This window comes from Mastigoproctus giganteus, chromosome 13 (genome assembly GCF_048544385.1).
Source record: "Mastigoproctus giganteus isolate SK-2022 chromosome 13, ASM4854438v1, whole genome shotgun sequence".
NCBI classification, from domain to species: Eukaryota; Metazoa; Arthropoda; class Arachnida; order Uropygi; family Thelyphonidae; genus Mastigoproctus; species Mastigoproctus giganteus.
In genome coordinates, this window is record NC_143587.1 from 106348790 (window position 1) to 106362642 (window position 13853).

General features: G+C 38.8%; 1 protein-coding gene across 4 annotated transcripts in view; it reads left to right on the forward strand.

The window, feature by feature from the left end:
- The first annotated feature begins 200 nt into the window (after positions 1-200).
- The window catches only part of pns (DENN domain containing pinstripe), a 371641-nt gene continuing 357988 nt past the window's right edge, over positions 201-13853 (forward strand). For all 4 annotated transcript variants that reach the window (XM_090388148.1, XM_090388147.1, XM_090388145.1 and 1 more), the window contains exon 1: positions 201-429. In XM_090388148.1, coding sequence (XP_090244274.1) covers positions 324-429 — 106 coding nt within the window. In that variant the 5' untranslated portion in view covers positions 201-323. The remainder of the gene's footprint in view (positions 430-13853) is intronic.

The window sequence follows — 13853 nt, forward strand, 5'->3', positions numbered from 1 at the left end:
GTTGGTGGTTAATTTGGAGATTGTATAGAAAATACTGTATATTTGATATGGTACTATCATTTTAAAACTTGAAATCACTTTCGGAAATAAAGTTTCCAAAGATTATAACTAATCAATTCAAAAACATGGCGCTGCATGGAGACGAAAATCCATATATATGAGCATGCGTGCATATAGCTTTTAATGAATGCTGACGAGGAGAAGATGGCGTTAGCTGTAAGTGGACTGAGATGTGGTTATTAGCGTGTAGTTGTTGTGTTATGTGGTTCGTAACAATGTCAGCAAAAGTCTTGGACAGAATTTTACAACCTTAAAACATCTTCATGATGAGCTCTCAACTGCCGTCAGCCACAGAAAACAGATTTGCGGATTATTTTGTAATATGCGGACTGGACTTCAGCTCTGGTTTAGAGCCAGATCAACTTTCAGGTACTAAGTTTATGAGTGTTGGGATAAAGATATATCAGCAATTGTTGCGATAAATTAGATTTTACATTTCATTACTTTTATTTCAGTGGTTGTAATGAAGTACATTATTTTATAAATGTGATTGTTATATTGATCGTTTAAAATTGTTTGGGGTAGCATTTATTATTTATTAATTTTTAATAAACTAATTCCTGACATCTACTTCAAAAAAAAAAAAAAAACCCTGTCACTTGTTTCATACACATTAATTAGATTGCACAACCTCTTTCATCACACATACACACTTATGAAATGAGATTTTAGATTAGTATTAGCAAAGGCACATGATGCAAGAAAGCAAGCTTATATAGCATCAGCCAAAAAAAAAAAAAGAAAAAAACCCTTATTTGACCTATCCACTATGTCAAGTTCTGCCTTGAATCTATTTAAGCTAACAACTTCAATGACGACAGATGGAAGTTTGTTCCAGCAATCAACCACCCGCTGGCTAAATGCAAACTTCCGCACACCTATCCTACAACCATCTTTCCTCAGTTTGAATTTATGCCCTCTCAGGCAATTATTCTGAGCAAGAGGAGGAATCCCATCATCATTGAGCATGCTCAAACCATTCAAGGCTTTATACACCTCAATCAGATTACCTTGCAGGTGCCTAGTCTCCAGACACTTTAACTTGCTTAAGCCTTTCTTCGTAAGAGCAACCCTTTGTTCCATTCACTAATCTTGTTGCCCTTCTCTGTACTCTTTCCAACAGCTCTACATCCTTCTTAAAATGTGGTCAACAGACCTGTATACGATACTCAAGGTGTGGCCTGACCATTGCCTTATACAAGGGATAATCACCTCCTTATCTCTGCTAGCAAAATTCCTGTATATCATTGACAAGACACCATTATTTGAGGAACAATTTAAATCATTTATTCATTTGTGTATTAATGTAAAAAATGCTGTACAATTGAAATATGTTCTTAAAAAATTATCATATTGAGTTACTGTTTCCTACAGTATGAAGTGTAAACTTAAAAACTTGAGTTTCTTTACAAATTGATAGGGCATGGAATAGTAGACACGACTTGCATTCAGTGTCCAAGAGCATTTAGAATAGGGAATAGACAGGTCATCTGCCTCAGCTCCAGATGTGGTGGGAGGGGGACAGACCTTGGGCACCAAAGAAAAGAAGAATTGGAAGGAAAAAGGTGGTCTTGGTGAAGTTGTTGCCATACTGGCACTCAACACTCACCTCTACTTTTGCAAATAGTGTTTTTTTTTTAGCAAAATTAAAATCGGAAACTCTTTTTTATGACATTAATTACAGGAAACTGAATTCTCCCGCCATTGCCATTGATTATAGCAAACTGAATGTCCTTTAATTGGAGATGTGTTTTTAGTTTGTTATAATAATACATTGGCACCAATGCCATTAGGAGTAGAAGATCTGCAAAATTACTTAACAAGTACAGGTCAATGTTGAAAAAAGGTTATGAGTTAGGGTTAAATTTGAAAGTGTCTTCAATTCTGCCCAGACACAATAGGAAGGAGTATATGATGAGACACGTCAATCAATATGGCCCTGGAGAAATTGTGTGAGGCTCGTGGGGTAGAATTTTTCTTAGCATGATATGTGCTTGTTAACAGGAGAGACTGCTTCTACAGATATGGGATATGCTAAAATAGAAAGGGGTGCAAGAATATTTGCTGATGCTATCGAGGCAGAGTTAGGTGGGTTGGAAAGCTGCTACTTGGGGACTGGTACACAGACTAATAGATTAACAATAGCTGCAGGCAGAGGGGAAAGCAATTCTTCAAAGTGATTTTTCACTGCTTCTATTGTAATAAGCAGCAGCCTTGAAAGCAAGGTGCTGAGGATTTTAAGAACTGCTGGGATTTGTCGAGAAACAAGTAAATACATGAGCTGTGTTTGGATAACTAGGAGTTAAGTACAGGTGTTTGAACACCAATGCTAGGGGTATAGTAAATAAAATTGATGAATTTGAATGTCTGGTCAAGACATCAAATGTAGGCATTGTTGAGATTTCAGAGATGTGTGTGGTGTCACTTGTATATAAGGGATGTAGAATTCGAATATGAGGAGTACAATGTATACAAAAAGGATAGGAGGGAGGGAGAGTAATGCTATTAGTTAAGAAACAAAATCTAAGGCAGTGCATCCAGTTTACATGGGTGGCCAGTGAGTCAGTTTGGTGTAACATAAGCACTTGGAAAGCAAAAATGAGAGTAGAAGTGTTTTATAGGCCTAATGACTCTGATGAGTCATTAGACCTATAAAACACTAGGGGGATGAGTACAAGGAACAGCTGTAAAGAGAAAATTAGTGAGCCAGTAAATTGGAATGTCTTCTAATGGGTAATTTTAACTTTCTATATATTGACTGGGACTTGAGTTGGTCACTCGCATGCTAGCAAGAATTTTATAGAATTGTTCGGTGTTTTTTATAGCAGCATGTTACAGAGGCAACAAGAGGTAGTAATACTCTTGATGTGATTATCTGCAGTGATTATTCATTCATTAAGAATCTGCAGATGAAAGAATCACTGGGTGGAAGTGATCACAGTGTATTCATTTGAGTTTTACTTGATGATCTAACTACCATCAAGGGTAAAGGGAGGGGTTTTTGTTTTCATAAAAGTGACCAAAGTGGTCTCAGACAGTTATTCTATACTGTGGGACCAACTAATGATGTTACCATCAGCAAATTCTAAATGGAAATCAAGGAATCAATCAGGAATTAGATGCTACTAGGCTTTTCATACCAACTAAGAAATACTCTTCAAGGTATAGGCCTAAGTGGATGTCCAGATGAATTGAAACTTGTGACAGAGTAGAAAAGTGCACGGGATTCACTTTTCTTATTGGGTGACACAGAAGCCTACGGTAGATATAAACTAGACTGTAATCAAGTCACAAAGGAGGCCAGCCAAACGAATGCAGATTACAAGAAATCTTTGACAAAGGATGCAAAGAAAAACATCAAAGACTTCTTTACTTATGTTAACACTAGAAGGAGGGGGATGAATCCAGTTGGTCCATTTGATATCGATGGTTTGACTGTTGATGATTGTTTAGTTGCCGACAAACTGAATGAGTACTTTGCATTTACATCCACACATGAGGAAAGGGAATGCTATAAGTTTATCAAACTATAGGAGGAAGCTAAATGATTTTGTAATAACTGAGAGAAAAGTGGAAGAGAAATTGTTGAAGTTAAACATAAGAAAGGCACCTGGGTAGATGGGATCTATCCAATTATATTAAGGGAGACAGCAAAGGAATAAGCAACCCCTTAGCCATAATTATGAGAGCATCCTTGGATTCAGGGGAGATTCCCGAGACAAGATTTGCAAATATATCCTGAATTCACAAAGTGCGATCAAAAGGGGTGACATGAGTAATTGCAGACTTTTAATTTAACTTCTGTTCTTGCAAAAATTATGGAGTCACTGTTTAAAGAAGCATCGCAGGATCAACTGGACAAGGCTGCAGTTATAGTTCAGACTCAGCATGGCTTTGTTAAGGGGAATGTTGTCTGACCAGTTTGATTGGATATTATGATGTGGGCACAAAGGAACTGGCTGCAAAAAAAGAATTTTGATATCATATACTTGGATTTCAGGAAAGCTTTTGATACTGTTGCACAAAAAAAAAAAAAAAAAAAAAAACCCTGCTGTACAAATTGCAGGCAAGTGAAAAATGAAAAAGGCATTGGCTTAATTGTGCACTTAGATATGAAGTTCCCCAAGCAATGCAAACAGGTTGCTGGGATAGCTCATGAGGTTTTGTCGGTGATATACAAGAATTTTGTTAGCAGCAAAAAGGAAGAATCCCATTAGCATTGAGCTTGCTCAAGCAATTCAAAGCCTTAAACACCTTCATCTGCTTTAATCGCCTTAAAGACTTAAACATTCAAAGCCTTAAACACCTCCTTCAGATCACCCCACAGGTGATCTGATGGAGGTGTTTAAGGCTCTGAACGGATTGTGCAGGCTCAGTGCTGATGGGATTCCTCCTCTTGCTCAGACCACACGAATGAAGGAGCACAAATTCAGATTGGGGAAGGACAGTTTTGCAGAAAAGATGAGTAGGAAGTTTGCCTTTAGCTGCCGGTGGTTGATTGCCTGAACAAATTTCCATCTATTGTTGTGGAAGTTGATAGTTTAAATAAATTTAATGAAGAATGAGACAAACTATTGGAGGTAACAAATATGTGAAATGGGAAGTCTTTTTTTTTTTTTTTTTCCACTGATGCTGTATAAACTTGCTTTCTTATATCATTTGCCATTGCTAATGGTAATTCCAATTGTGACCTCCCCCCTCATCTAAACCAATTATTCTTTAAGATTTACCTTTGGGGATTTTTATTTACTGTTGAGAACCACATCTTGAGTTTGACAAATTTTTATTTGGGATGTTGCTATAGGTGATGGACATTTTTTTTTTTATGTCAAAATGAAGTATTAATTGAAAGGAACACAAATTGCACCTATGCCATTAAGAAAATAAATTTATTACCACTGATGGTTTCAGAAATAATATTTAAATAATATTAGAATTTTTTCCCCTGTAATTTGAACTTATGGCCCCTAGTTCTGTAATTCTTTATAACAGTGAAAATTCAGCCTTCATTCATTTTACTAACCCACTCTCATAGCCTTATAAACCTCAACCTGGTTCCCCCTCTAAGGTGCCTGGTTGCCAGGTTCTGTAGCCCACATAATCGAAGTCCTTTCTTGTACGGTTTAGCTTTTTGCTGATCTCACCATGTGAGTTGTCACTCTTTGGACCCTTTCAAGAAGCTCAATGTCTTTTTTCAGATGAGATCTCTATACTTGGACACAGTTATTACCAGCCATATTTATTACACAGTTATTACCAGCCATATTTATTACACAGTTATTACCAGCCACATTTATTACACAGTTATTACCAGCCACATTTATTACACGGTTATTACCAGCCATATTTGCACCAACCAAGACTGTAATTCTCTCCTTACTATTTTTACACCTAAACATTTATCACCTTTAAAAGTCAGTGTCTTGTTCAGCAAACATTAAAAATAGGCTTGTATCAGCAAATTGATTGTCTTTGGGATCATAATATTTTCAAATTCTTCTCCTTCGATTACATCCCCACTTTCACCAGAAATAACTTTTTTGAGTAAGCTGTGGCACTTTTTAAATTTGTTGAGCCAACCAGAACTGGCTTGGGATGTTTTATGCCCCAGAAAAGGGGAGTACAGTGGTCTCAGACAGTTTTTAAGTTCTGTACAGTGGGATCAACTGACGATGTTACAAACAGTAAATTCTAAGTGGGAAGCATTCAAAGAATTAATCGTGGAAGCTACTAGACTTTATATACCGATTAAGAAATATCGTTCAAGGTTTAGGCCTAAATGGTTATCAAATGAACTAATGAGACTCGTGACAGAGAAGAAAAATGCATGGGATGCATATAAATTATCAGGTGATGCAGAAGCCTGTGGCAGATATAAGCTAGTCTGTAATCAGGTCACAAAGGAGGTTCGACAGGCGAAGGCGGATTACGAGAAATCTTTGGCAAAAGATGCTAAGAAAAACAGCAAGGATTTCTTTACTTATATAAACTCTAAAAGGAAGGGGATGAATATGATTGGTCCACTTGACATCAATGGTTCGACTGTTGATGATCCTACTCAGATAGCAAACAAACTGAATGAGTATTTTGCATCTTTCATTCACACGTGAGGAATTATTACAATTTGAAAATGGAAGAAGGTTATCAAATTGTAGCAGTGTGCTTAATGATTTTGTAATAACTGAGAGCAAAGTGGAGGAGAAATTGTTGAAGTTAAACACAAGAAAGGCACCTGGGGTGGATGGGATCTATCCAGTTATTTTAAAGGAGGCGGCAAAGCAACTAAGCAAACCCTTAGCCATAATTATGAGAGCATCCTTGGACTCAGGGGAGGTTCCCACGGACTGGAGATGTACAAATGTGTCCCCAATTCACAAAGGTGGATCGAAGGGTAACACGAGTAATTACAGACCAGTTAGTTTAACTTCTGTTCCGGGTAAAATAATGGAGTCGCTGGTTAAAGATGCATTGCAGGATCATCTAGACAAGACTGCAGCAATAATTCAAACACAGCATGGGTTTGTTAAGGGAAAGTCTTGTCTGACAAATTTGATTGGTTATTATGATGTGGTCACAAAGGAACTGGATGCAAAAAATAATTTTGATATCATATACTTGGATTTCAGGAAAGCTTTTGACACTGTTGCGCATGGAAGATTACTGTACAAATTGGAGCAGAATGGTATTAAGGGTAAGTTGCTACAATGGATAAAAGGATGGTTAAGTGGGAGAAGACAGAGGGTGGTAATCAATGGGTGCTGCTCTTCGTGGACTAATGTTATTAGTGGAGTCCCACAGGGTTCGGTGTTGGGTCCACTGTTGTTTTGTGTATTTATCAATGATATTGATGAAGGTATATCAGGCTTAATGTCGAAGTTTGCAGATGACACAAAGGTTGGCAGGGTTGTTAATGACAGTAATGGCAGTGTGCTACTGCAACAGGATCTAGAAAATTTGGGCAGATGGGCTAAGAAGTGGCAACTGAAGTTCAACCTTGACAAATGCAAAGTACTGCATATGGGTAGAAGTAACCCCAGAGAAACGTACCAACTGTGTGGTACTACACTTAAGGTGGTAGAAAATGAAAAAGACCTGGGAGTAATTGTGCAGTCAGATATGAAGTTTTCTGAGCAGTGCAGACAGGCTGCTAGGGCGGGTCATGGGGTTTTATCAATGATATATAGGAATTTTGCTATCAGGGAAAAGGAGGTGATTGTCCCTCTGTATAAGGCAATGGTCAGGCCACGCCTTGAGTACTGTGTACAGGTCTGGAGGCCTCATTTTAGGAAGGATGTCGATTTGCTTGAGCGTGTACAGAGAAGAGCAACACGATTGGTGAGGGGAATGAAGGGATTCTCTTACCAAGAGAGGCTTAAGTTCTGCAAATTGCAGTGGCTGGAGACTAGGCACCTGCGCGGTGATCTGATTGAGGTCTATAAGGCCTTGAATGGGTTGAGCACGCTGAATTCTGATGGGATCCTTCCACTTGTTCAGATTACCAACCTACGGGGACATAAGTTCAAATTAAGAAAGGACAGATGTAGAATAGATGTGCGGAAATTTGCCTTTAGCCAGCGGGTGGTTAATTGCTGGAACAAACTTCCATCTGTCGTTGTGGAAGTTGATAGGTTAAATAAATTTAAGGAGGAACTGGACAGGCATTTGGAGGGAATGGTGTGATTTTTTTTTTTTTTGGCTGACGCTGCATAAGCTCCTACACTTGCTTTCTTGCATCATGTGCCACTACTACTACTACCTTCTTTTATTAATGGCCTTGATATCGGCATGTTTTGGTCTCATATCAACTTCACCCACTTAAAAACAGCTTCATCTGCATCTTCATACAGGCATAATTTTTCACGCTTCCTACTGGGGGCCCGTTTCCTTGAGCAGTTTGAGAATTGAAACACGGTTTTTCAGATTGACACACTACTGGCAAGGATACCAAATTTTAAAGCGATTTCTTTTTTTTTTAATGATCGACACTATTAAGCACTTCCACTTTTTCAACTACACTCGAGGATTTTCTCTTAGACATTGTAAGGTTGCTTGCACAGCAGCTAAAACAAAACTGATTTAGGGACCCCCTTGTATCTACCATGTAATCAGAGACAGGTGAAAGTGTGAATGACTCATTTCTGCCAAACAACAGATGAATTTCGAGGATAAAGGAAAATCACTCTCCTAATTCTCTAATAGGGTGCTTACAGTAGAAACACAGGTTTCCCAGAGCCAATGTCCATATTGGGAATATGCCTTAATCTTTGCCAATGGCTATGGACACATAGATAGCAGTTTACCATAGTGTTAATTGTAATGTGGCTCCGGGGGTTCCCCCAACTCTGCATAGCAGTTGACCAGCATGACTTCTCAGTACAGTAAAGGCAGCTGTTATAAGTTTTACAGGACCCACAAAATTGTGGAATGTTTTAGCTCTTAATTCGTGCTTTCTGTAGCATTGGCTTTATTGCCTAAAAGCCAGAGGTGCGAACAATGCATACAGAGGTCTCGAAATCAGTTTGTTATATGGAAATTGTCTACCTTATACGGAAACTATTTTCAATGTATCAATCAAGTGGGAAATCAAAAAATTCGCTAAACAGAAAAATAGCATTGTGTGTCCCACTATTTTAATTTTAACTTGATTGTTTTTTCCTCAAATTTGCTGACTGCAGTGACTGCCCTTTAATAAGTTAAGCGATATAATGAGGTTTGTTTTTTGCAAAATTGACCATTTTCTTTGGTAGATATATATCTAACTATATTCATCTGGTGCAACAACACAATAATGATAATTTTTGTTTTCCTTAATTTATATAAGAAACCATGAGAAAATGAAAAACAAAAGTGAAATAAAATTATATAATTAGTATCAAATAGAACAGTAAAAGCATAGTCACGCTATTGATATTAAAGGAAACACTAAAACCAATGAATGCCTTAATGAATTAATGTATTTAAAGAAATAATCCAATTTCATTTGTTCAGTTTTTGTGTGTGGATTCTTAACATCACAGACATTAGCATTAGTAGGGCATATGATGCAAGAAAGCAAGCTTATATAGCATCAGCCAAAAAAAAAAAAAAAAAAAAAACACCCTTCCCATTTCATTAATCCATTCACTCCAAATGTTTGTCTAGTTTCTGCCTTGAACTTATTTAAGTTGCTGACCTCCACTACAACAGAGGAAGTTTGTTCCAACTATCAACCACCTGCTGTGAATTTCTGCACATCTATTCTACTTGGCCAACTGGGCTAGCTGGGTGGGTAAAGTGCTTGCCTGGCAACCAAAGGTTGCAGGTTCGAATCCCACTTCGGGCTTGCATCAAAGTACTGCAAAAACTTTGGGAGGTGCATTATGGCCACAGAAGCCGATGCACCAACAACTACCAAAAAAAAAAAAAAAAAAACTATTCTAATTGTCTTTCCTCAATTTGAATTTATGTCCCCTTAGGTGAGTAATCTGAGCAAGAGAAAGAATCCCATTAACATTGAGCTTGCTCAATCTGTTCAAAGCCTTATACACCTCAATTAGATCACCTCGCAGGTGCCTAGTCTGCAGAATATGCAATTTGCAGAACTTAAGCCTTTCTTGGTAACAACAACCCTTTGTTCCACTCAACAATCTCATTTCCCTTCTCTGTACTCATTCCAGCAGCTCTACATCTTTCCTAAAATAATGCCTCCAGACCTGTATACAGTACTCAAGTTGTGGCCTGACCATTGCCTTATACAAGGGGATAATCACCCCCTTATCTCTGCTAGCAAAATTCCTGTATATTATTGACAAGATACCATTAGCTACTCTTGCAGCCTTTTTACACTGCTCAGAAAACTTCATATCTGACTACACAATTACCCCCAGGTCCTTTTCATTCTCCACTACCCTGAGTGTAGTACCACCCAGTTGATACGTTACTCTGGGGTTATTTCTACCCATATGCAGTAACTCTAGAGTAACATTTGTCAATATTAAATTTCAGTTGCCACCTCTCAGCCCATCTGCTCAACTTTTCTAGATTCTATTGCAGTAGCACAGTGTCGTTAACAACACTGCCAATCTTCATATCATCTGAAAACTTAAGACATTAACCCTGATATACCTTCATCAATATCATTGATAAATACCAAAAACAACAATGGGCCTAACACCGGACCCTGGGGGGGACTCCTCTAATAACATTAGTCCGTGAAGAGCAGTGTCCATTGATAATCATTGTCTTCTCCCACTCAACCATCCTTTTATCCAATGTAGCAACTTGCCCTTAATGCCATACTGCCCCAATATGTACAGTAGTCTTCAATGTGCCACAGTATCAAAAGCTTTCCTAAAATCCAAGTATATGATATTAAAATTATTCTTTGTATCCAATTCCTTGTCACCACATCATAGTATCCAATAAAATTTGTGAGTAAAGACTTCCCCTTAACAAACCCATGCTGTGTCTGAGCTATAACTGAAGTCTTGTCTAGATGATCCTGCATCCCTTCCTTAACCAGTGACTCCATTATTTTCCCCCGAACAGAAGATAGACTAACATGTCTGTAATTACCTGTGTCACCCTTTGATCCCCATTTGTGAATTGGGGACGCATTTTTCATGAGTCCAAGGAAGCTTTCATAATTATGGCGAAGGATTTGCTTATGTCCTTTGCTGCCTCGTTTAATATAACTGGATAGATCCCATCCACTCTTGGTGCCTTCCTTATGTTTAACTTCAGCAATTTCTCCTCCACTCTGCTTTTAGTTATTACAAAATCACTGAGCTCCCTGTTAGAGTTTGATAAACTTCTGGAATTCTGCTCCTTAAATAACTCGTGTGTGAATGTAGATGCAATACTCATTCAGTTTATCAGCTAGCTGAGCATGATCATCAATAGTTAAACCACTTATGTTAATTGGAGCAATCTTATTCATCCCTTTCCTTCTAGAGTTTATATAAGTAAAGAACTCTTTTGCATCCTTTGCAAAAGATTTCTCGTAACCTGCCTTTGCCTGCCTAACCTCCTTTGACTTGATTACAGACTAGCTTATATTTGCCATTGGCTTCTGTGTCGCCTGATAATTTATATACTTCCCATGAATTTTTATTCTCTGCCATTAACCGCATTAATTCATCTGATATCCATTTAGGTCTAAACTTGAACAGTATTTCTTAGTTGGTATGAAAAGCTCAGCACCCTCCAAGATTAAGTTCCTGAAGGCTTACCATTTAGAATTCACCATTGATAATATCAACAGTTGATCCCAATGTTTAGAATTTTAACTCTCTGAGACAACTGTAGTAACCTTTACGAAAGCAAAAACCCTTCCTCTTACCCCTGATGGTAGTTACATCTTTAAGTAAATCCCACATTAGTACACTGTGATCACTGCCACCTAGTGGTTCCCTTATAAATAAATAAATAAATAAATTTTCTGTTTATACTCCGGGACGACCAAACGGTCAGAGGAGTTCACAAGATATACAGAATACAAGAAACAGCACCGTATTCAGCAGTCACGGGCTTGAACCCCGGTCACTCAAGGCACGTGTACTTATGCACCCGCGCGCCTGACCACTAGGCTACGGCGGCCTTATCTGCAGATTCTTAGCACCTGAAGAATCACTACTGATAATCAGATTAAGAGTATTACTCTCTCTGGATGTCTCTTGAACATGTTGCTGTTGAAAACAGTCATCCAATAAATCCACAAATGTCTTGCTAGTGTGCAATTGAACAATCCATAAGTCCAAGGTCAATATCTGGAAAGTTAAAATCCCCCATTATAAGGCATTCTGATTTACTGGCCCACTCTATTTCTCTGCACAATTGCTCATTATATTCATCAGATTTATTAGGCCTATAACACCCATCTAGTCTCATTTTCCCTTTTCCAGTTCTTATGTCACACCACACTGACTCAACATTGCATTGTCTGCCGACATCAATTGGATGCACTTCCTTAGATTTTGTTTGTTGTTTATTTGGTTTTTAGGAGCATTAGCAACTAAGGCCATATTGCTCCTGGAAATGGGGTGGTCATTCCCTGACCTTTCCGCATCCTCCGTATTTGGTGGTGATGGGCTCGAACCCCGGTCCAATCAAGAAGCGTGTGCTATGCACTGCTGCTCCTTCCCACTTGGCTATGGAGGCACCCTTAGATCTTGTGTTTCTTAACTAACAGCATAACCACTTCTTCCTTTCCCTTCCTGTTCTGTCTATACACATTGTACTCCCCAAATTCCAATTCTGCACTGCTTATATCCGTATGGCACCACATCTCTAATATACCAACAATATCTGCTTTTGATGTCTTTGACCAGCACTTCAAATTCATCAAATTTATTTACTATACTCCTAGCATTGGTGTACATGCAAGTATACATACACCTATCCTTACTCTGTTACCCTAACACAACCCATGTATTTACTTGTTCCATGATTACTCCCAGCAGCCCTTGTAACCCTCAGTACCTCACTTTGCAGGCTGCTGCTCATTCCAGTAGAAGCAGTACAAGAATCTGTTTCACCTCTGCCTGTGGCTCCATTAGTCTATGAATCCCCCCCCCCAAGCGATCAGTTTTCCAGCCCACCTAACACTGCCTCGATAACATCAGCAAATATTCTTGCACCCTTTCTATTTAATAGTATCCCTGTAGAAACAATCTCTCCTGTTAACAAGCACAGACCACGCTGGGAAAAATTCTACCCCTCGAGCCTTGCATGATCTCTCCAGGGCCGAATTGATTGACAAGGTTCTCGTCACATACTCCCTATCATGTCTGGGCAGAATTGCAAACACTTTCATATTTAACCCTAACTTCAGACTTTTTTTTTCAACATTGCCCTTTACTTGTTAAGTCTGCAGATCTACTCTTAATGTGATTAGTGCCAATGTGTACAACATGAACCTGCTCCCAAGGACCTGTCCATCACTGCCATTGATCCATCACCACAGTGTTCCAACTTTAAGATGACGCAGATGACTCCAGCACTGTAAAAGGACTGCTCCCTGGAGAATAATTTAACTTGATAACATGCTGTTGTGTAAATATTTTCATATGTAAATTTTTCAATTTTTTTCCAGTGTTTAAACCTACACTTGTATAATTAGCAATAATATTGGGTTTTTTTCTCCTATCTCATCCTTGTTTATTACATTATATTAGCCTTTACTGTAAACCCCTGGCTTGTAGCTGTGAAGGGTATTATGTACGGCTGTGCCTTTTGTATGCAATAAAGAGTTCTTCTTAAAAGATATGTGCTCTTCAAAATCAACTTTTGCTCCTGGCAGACATACCCTCGTCCTATTCCTCCTATTCTTTTCGCACAGTATATTTCCCGTCTCCCTGAAAATAAATTACCGACAATAACTAGCTCCTGTGGAACCAGAACATTCTGCCCCGAAGGTTGCCACTGTGTTGCCTGATGATCAAGTGCAAGCTCTGGCGGCGCCTCCGTAGCCAGGTGGGAAGGAGCAGTAGTGCGAAGCACACGCTTCTTGATTAGACCGGGGTTCGAGCCCGTCACCACCAAATACGGAGGATGCGGAAAAGTCAGGGAATGACCAGCGCATATCCCATAGCAATATGGCTTTAGTTGCTAATGCTCCTAAAAACCAAATAACAAACAAACAAACAGCAAGCTCTGGCATTGATGCCGGCAACTGAGAGCTTGATGGGTCCTCCAATTTAAGTCCTTCAAGGTCATCTACACTGTCCTTCAAGCTCTCATAAAGGCCCATAACAATGCTAAGTGGCACATAACTTCACCCTGCTTACATCGAGCACACACAAAGACATTCTACT